The sequence below is a fragment of the Colius striatus genome, chromosome 21 (genome assembly GCF_028858725.1).
Source record: "Colius striatus isolate bColStr4 chromosome 21, bColStr4.1.hap1, whole genome shotgun sequence".
Lineage (NCBI taxonomy): Eukaryota > Metazoa > Chordata > Aves > Coliiformes > Coliidae > Colius > Colius striatus.
Window position 1 is genome coordinate 10,333,071 of NC_084779.1, and position 7,229 is coordinate 10,340,299.

At 48.2% G+C, this 7,229-nt stretch overlaps 1 protein-coding gene across 24 annotated transcripts in view; it reads left to right on the plus strand.

Annotated features, from left to right (window-relative positions):
• Positions 1-5,896, plus strand: part of SLC45A1 (solute carrier family 45 member 1) — a 53,161-nt gene extending 47,265 nt beyond the window's left edge. For 22 of the 24 annotated variants that reach the window (XM_062013061.1, XM_062013045.1, XM_062013066.1 and 19 more), the window contains 6 exons: positions 730-1,469; positions 2,284-2,406; positions 2,632-2,785; positions 3,473-3,649; positions 4,336-4,541; positions 4,614-5,896. In XM_062013061.1, coding sequence (XP_061869045.1) covers positions 730-1,469; positions 2,284-2,406; positions 2,632-2,785; positions 3,473-3,649; positions 4,336-4,541; positions 4,614-4,895 — 1,682 coding nt within the window. In that variant the 3' untranslated portion in view covers positions 4,896-5,896. The remainder of the gene's footprint in view (positions 1-729; positions 1,470-2,283; positions 2,407-2,631; positions 2,786-3,472; positions 3,650-4,335; positions 4,542-4,613) is intronic. The other 2 variants (XM_062013057.1, XM_062013060.1) reach the window with 2 other exon arrangements.
• Positions 5,897-7,229: the final 1,333 nt, after the last annotated feature.

Sequence of the window (7,229 nt, forward strand, 5' to 3'; positions counted from 1 at the left end):
GGCTTCCTTCGGGTGTGGAAAACACCCTTTTTGCTCTCTCTCTCGGAGGTGAAAGCTCGTACAGAGTGTTGTGTTCTCCTACTGCCGTAATCTCAATTGCTGTACTGCCCTAGTCCAGTTTATCTTTCTATTGGGACGTTTCATACTTTCAAATTTGTGTATAAGAAAGGATAGTATCATAAGGCTTTCACCACGCGAACAGAGTGAGAGGTACGCGATAAGGCAGTAAGGCTGTGGCAGTTTTGTATGCTGTCAAAACGTTGCTTAGTAATGACCTTGCTATGCTTCTGAAGCTATTCGATCTGTCTTGGATGCCATTAGATCTGTGTTCCTCTAACTGAGTGAGGAAAACACATTTTCACTTACTTTCAGGAAAACAGTCTTAGCTGACTGATTGCAGAGCCTTGCCACGAGGCTGGTGGACGCTTCTGTTTAACGGACTGAAATAGCTGAAGGTAAAGTGGTTTGTTCTCAGCAAGGAGAGAACTACTGTTTTTAATTATTCGTATCCTCACTTTTACAGCATTGACCTCCTTCTTTCTGTACCGTGTTTGTACATCCAGACTGTCCTAACGGCGCGGATTACTGTGCTTGTTACTCCATTTGAATTGAAGAGGGGTTGAGTAACACATCCAGTTCTACTCACGAATCGTTAGACAAATGGTGCTGTGCAGTTACTGACTTCTAGGATTGGCTGGGAAGATAATCTTGGCTCTGTTTTTCCACCAGGTCTTGGAGGTGGCTTTGGTTATGTTGTTGGAGGAATACACTGGGATAAAACCAGTTTTGGAAAAGCTGTGGGAGGGCAGCTTCGCGTCATCTATGTCTTCACCTCAGTTATACTGACTATCTGTACTGTGCTGACTCTAATTAGCATTCCAGAAAGACCCTTAAGGTCCTTTAGCAGGAAGAAAAAGGTGATGAAGAGTCCAAGTCTTCCTCTCCCTCCTTCTCCACCTTTCTTCTTTGAGGAGGGTGTAAATGAAAACTTTGCTTCTCATAACTCAGCTCACTTATATGCAAGTTTTACGAGTCCAGTTTCCCCCCTCAGCCCACTCACGCCCAAATACGGCAGTTTTGTCAGCAGAGACAATTCCTTGACGGGAATTAATGAGTTTGCATCATCATTTGGAACTTCAAATATTGACAGTGTGCTTATAGACTGTTTTACAGGAGGGCATAATAGTTACTTAGCACTTCCAGCTAGCTTACCGAGGCAGCCTGTCAGCGTCAGCTTTCCTCGGGTGCCTGATGGCTGCTACCAAGGAGAAAATGGAGTTCCGGAGCAAGGGGAGAGCAGCATAACACCGGGGCCTGATGGTGAGACGCTGAGGGTGGGCTCGCTGGATGCGATAAAACCACGGTCGTTGGGGATCCTGAAAAGACCTCAGACCCTGGCCATTCCAGATATCGTAACGGGACACTGCCCAGAAAATAGCAGAAGAAGAAACGTAACCTTCAGCCAACAGGTAAGGGCAGAAAATCAATGATATGTCCACGTAAACGTGAGCATTCATGTGATCTTGTTATATAAAGGTGTGGTGTACAAGTTCATGGTTAAAGACCACTTGTGACAGTTTGCTCATAAAAGTTGTTGTGGGCACAGCATACCTGCTATGACTTTGTTGGTAAAATAGCAGATAGGATGTAAATTACGATCAGCGGTCTCAGCAACTGCCTTTGCTAAGATGGCAGAAGTGGGAGCGTTCCGCCCTCACTGGGCCGCCTGTGAGGGTTAGATTGGTATTTATAGCCCTGCTTCACCACCCAGGGAGTTACCATATGAGAGCAGAAAAATACACATTTTTATTGAGCCTATATCTTCCCTTTGCACAGAAATACCTGCAAGATAGGGCCAAGGATAGGATTCTCCCACGAGCTTCTCCTTATGGCAGTCATTACACCTGGTTCCATCAGGGAGGTGAGGTTTCCCTTACCCAGGGGTAAAACTCTGACCTCACCTCCCAGTGTTGGTGATAACTTGGAATGTCTGAGACCTTTGTATGCTGGCCCATTTTTTTTTGATCCAGGATGAGATCCTCTGTTGTCTTCTAGTTTGGATTTTGGGTGTTTTTTTTAGAGGATGGAGTGGGTTTGGTTTTTTTCTGCTTAGTTGTTTTGTTGTGTTTGTTTGTTGCTGTACTTTGACTCAGTTGGTGAAAGCAGACTTTGTTAGGGCCAGGATTTCACGTACTGTGCTTGTAGAGAATGAGCATCGAGGTTATGAGAATGTGTTTCACTTAAAACCGGTCTCTTCTTCCTCGACATCTCATAAAACTTCAGGATCCAAATACACCTGAGTGTGGGTACAGCTCCTATTACACTCAATGGAATTTATACCTTCCCTGTGGCAGCATCTGGACGTGGTTGCCAAATACACTAGAGAAGCGAAGAGTACTATTTCAGGTATACCGAAAGCTGTGGCGCAGCGCTGTTGTTTAACACTTGTGCCAAGGCTGAACTTACAGCATACCGATGTACGCTGTTGTTAATCTCCAAGTCAACATACTGCAGCAACAGAGTTTTAACTTTCAAATGATCGAATGGATGTGTGATATTACATAGATTTTCCCAAAGGATGTTTTGGTTTTTCTTACCGTGTTTGTTGACCCAGGAGTTCTTATGATGCAGGTCGCTAATATCTTGCTGAATGGTGTTAAGTATGAGAGCGAGTTAAATGGATCAGGGGAGACCTCTGAGCAACCACTCTCCGTGAAACTTCTTTGTTCGACCATATGCCAGATGCCCAAGGCTCTTCGTAACCTCTGCATCAACCACTTCCTAGGTATTCCAAAAGTACAGTCTTTCACCATGAAGTAGTCTACCGAGGGGGAATGTTTTTAATATGTTTATGTACTTACGAAATGGCTGCTAACTAGAGAGGACACTATTTGTTGCAAACAATCCAGTTTACAGAGTTGGACAGAATGTAACGGGTAGTTAATACCCATCGTTTACGAAGACAATTAAGAGATTGCCCCCGTCAGTGTCTCTGGTGCCAGTTTGTGAGTAGGAGCTTTTCAGCTGTGCCAGAAGCGCTCTAGAGCCTGCAACTGTGACATAACAAGCTCTCCTTCCAGCTCTGTGTGGGAGGACAACAGCAAACTGAAGTGACTATGTATTGAGCCTCTCTGAAACCAAGAGTTGTGTCCTGTCAAAATCTTAAGGTGGCTCAGACTACCGTAATCTATTTTTGTGTCTCGCTAAACCAGTATTCTGTGGCCTGCAGTCAGCCTCTGGGATTCCACTTAGGAACCCAAAGGATAAGTCTTGGTATTTAAAATCTCGAGCGTCTCAGACAAACGTTTTAGCATAATGCATGGGGAACGGCATTGCCGAACGCTACGTAATGCTGACATGTCGCAACCCGTCTTCAGCTGTGATTTGTAGTATGGCTAATAGCATCCGTGTAAGACCGCAAGGAGAAACAGATGCTCTGCAATCCTAATGGGTTACTTCTGGCTTCTTTCAGGATGGCTTTCATTTGAGGGGATGTTACTTTTCTATACCGACTTCATGGGAGAAGTGGTATTTGAAGGGAATCCGAAAGCGCCTCACAACTCAGATGAGTATCGGAAGTACAACGCTGGGGTCACCGTGGGCTGCTGGGGAATGTGCATCTATGCGTTCAGTGCTGCTTTCTATTCAGGTACTTAGTTCAGCCTTCGTAGCTATTGCTGTGAGAAGTACGCACCCGCTCCTTAAGCGATGCTTCTGTAACAAGTAATTTGGCATTTATGTTGCACGTAGCCTGTCGGCTTGGCACGAGTGCTGAAGCAGAGTGTGTTCACCGTATTATCTCTGCTAGTTAGCTTGGCCTGCACTGACAGCAGATGAGGTCAGCAGCCTGGTGCAAACACACCTGTGTTATTATAAAGTTCCTTTTGTAAGTGACAATTTCAGCATACACTGAACTCAGAAATACACACAGCCACCGTAGGCATGCTTCTGGTGCGGCAACCCAGAACACAGTGCCCGCGGTGCCCACGTGCCCCTGGCAGAACGTTCCCGCAGCACCTTGTCGTGTGTGCTACACGTCTGCGCTGACAGTTCCCGTTTACCCCTCTGGGACAGGATCACTGCCAGGCTTCAGCTCTGCTGCGCCCTTCCGCACAGACAGGGCAGCAAGGCTGCTTTGTGGCAGCGGGATTCGGAAGGGGTCCGTGGCGCTCACATGCGAACCGCTGGTTACTCAAAGGCCTAATGGTCGGTGCCAACACGTGGCTTCCTGACGGCTGGGCTGCTCGGCCCAAAGGTGCACCTGTCGGGTCCGCTGACTGGCTAGTGGCAGAGAGGACCACAGTTCACTCCAGATGCCATGCACTTGTCTTGCAGCTGTGCTGGAGAAACTGGAGGAGCGGTTCACCACACGGACGCTGTACTTTGTGGCATATTTGGCCTTTGGTCTGGGCACGGGGCTGGCCACGCTCTCCAGAAACATCTACGTGGTGCTGTCGCTGTGCTCTACCTATGGCATCCTCTTCGCCACGCTCTGCACGCTGCCCTACTCCCTGCTTTGTGACTACTACCAGAGCCGCGAGGTGAGCCAGGGAAGTGGAGCGGGGGGAGATGGGACTCCTGCCGAGTCCCTTGACATGCTGTGTCCCCTGCAGTTCTTAGGCTCACAGGTGGAGGGCACCCGGCGTGGGATGGGCGTTGACATCTCCCTGCTGAGCTGCCAGTACTTCCTGGCACAGATCCTCGTGGCCCTGGCCATGGGGCCGCTCACAGCGGCTGTGGGCAGCGCCAGCGGCGCCATGTATTTTGCCAGCCTGGTGTCCTTCCTGGGTTGTCTCTTCTCCTCCCTCTGCGTCACCTATGAGTCGCCGCCCGCCGAGGAGCTGCCACCCGCTGAGGAGCAGCGCCCTCTCTTGCCTCGTGCGCGGAATGAATGAATGGGAGAAGCCGCCACAGCCTCCACTGCCTCATTGTGTCACCCTCGGCCTCCCCGTCACGGTGCAGCTGGTTTGTACGCCTCTGGGACAGAAGCAGCAGTGGGCATAGCAAACGGCAAGAAGGTCAGCGCTGGCTTCGCTGAGCTTTTCCCTGCCCGCTTGAGGTACAAGGGGCCAGTGGGCGGCGCTCATCCTTCTCCTGAGGTGGCAAAGGCCAATCTGCGTCCATGGGCCAGAGCAATGGTGGTGGCCACAGCGGTGACAGTTTGGAGCCATTCCGACTGCCCGGAGGTGCCGTCGTTCCCGGAGGGACGAGTGGCATTGTCCGTCGCGAGGCAAGGGAGCCAGAGGTCTGGTGCCTGAGCAGGGCGACCACGGTCTCTTGTGCAGTAGCGAGCTGCAGCTCTGTATACACCGTTGTGGGCACCGCCTCTGCGGGTGCGCTGGGGCCAGGGCATTCCATCAGCTCTCTGGGCAGAGGGTCCCATCTCGTGGCCTGGCAGAGCAGCCCGGTCCTTGGTCGCCAAGGGCAACCATGCCTCCTGTGAGGCCTTGGGGAGCAATGAGGTCAACCTGTGAGTCCTGGCCTCCAGTTGTGGTAGGCCTGACCGGAGGGTGCTTTTAAAAACTTTGGAAAAACTGAGAGCGACTGGTCTTGCTCGTAGCGTAAGTGCTACGTCTGGGCTCCTGGATGCACAAAGCTGCCACCAGCAGAACCGCTCCAAGAAGCCGCTGTGGGGTGAAACTGCAGCGGCCTGGCTCCTAAACTCTGCTCTCTAGGTTCTGTGGAGTGCGGTGATGACCGGCAACAGGTGCACATTTCCTTTCACGTTAGACTTTTAACCAAGGCTACGAGGGCTTGTGATGTCTTAGTGGGAGAACAGGCCTGTAACCCAGCTTTTGGGAGAAGGGTCTTTTTGCGTCGACTTCCCTTGGGTAGATGCTTACTCTCAAAGTTAAGTTGGTAACTTAAAAAAAAATCATTTGTGTGAAAGCCCGCAGCACATTGTCCTTGCATTTCATGCGGTTGTACCTTGTGACATTTTAAAACCTGCATGGGGATCCGTGCTTAGGTGCTTGTAAGCTAGGCCTGCCTCTCCCGTATTTCACTGAAACTTAGTAAAAGGGCTTTGGGTTTTGTCGTCTGTGAGATCTTTGAATTATTCTTACTTTGGAAGGTGGTAAACACGTGAGATCGCATACAAGTTCAGTTAAGCCCAGGATTCTTTCAAGTCTCGACAGCAAAGATGAAAGTGGGAATAAGACTATTTCTGGGATCCCTGTCGGTCTGCCTCCATATTTGAGTTTACCAGGGCCGACGGGTATTTTGGGTTTATGTGTGCTCTGCATGGCATCCCTATAGAGGTTATTTTTGCTCACTTGGTCTTTAGGTCCAGAAGAAGAGTTTTCTCTGGAGAGTCACTCCTTTCAAACGAGCTGTCTTTGACAGTTCACCTATTTATTCTGTGATGCCAAGGTGAAATAACTTGTGTAATCTCTAGCTGCTGTGGCTTTACTATACTCAGGTACTGAAAGTGCAATGAACAACTTCTAAGAACCTCTCATTTTAACATCTGCTCCTGAGTATTACTTTTAGAATTTGAGAAGCAAGTTTCACACTACTCAGTATTTACTTAAGTGGAGGAACACTACTGAAGTTATGAAGTACTCAAGAGGTAGAGGACCGTCAGATTGATGAGTCTATTCGTGTTTCTTTGCTTTGGGCTTACGTAGCGTCCTGTCTGCAGGAATATCTGTGGTGTGCCGTTTCCTTGATCGTGGGACAGCTGTCTCTGAGAACATTCAGTATTAAGCTGGAACAAAACGGCAGGAGAAACTATACATTTGGTGCCTCTGATTTCTGACGATCTAAATACTCAACTTTGGAGAATTTGTCTTGTTGGTGCACCGTGTAACCATAATTTCTCCTCCTTATCTTACCCAACCTTTAAAGTCAAAAGTGGTTTGGTTTTTTTTTTTTTTTGGTCCCAATATATTTCCCACAATACTGGAAAATGTTTTCTCCTCTGAAGTTTTGTACCCAGCATTAATGGACTAAATGGATCGTGAGCACTTTTTCTAGGCAAGCTGAGAGTTGCAGATACTTTTTTTGTTTTGCAAGTAAGGATCTTCAGAAGATAGAATTGATGAAATCAATGTATTTGATGGTAATGTTTGTCTCTTCCTTCTGTAAATAGCGTTACAAAAGACGTTTATTATATAGTTAGAGAACTATTGCTTTGCCCGTATGCATTGCCCAGTAGAATATTTTCCATTTTATGGGATAAGGACTTTTTATGTTGCGTATGTATTTATGTAGTGTTGTTAATTTTG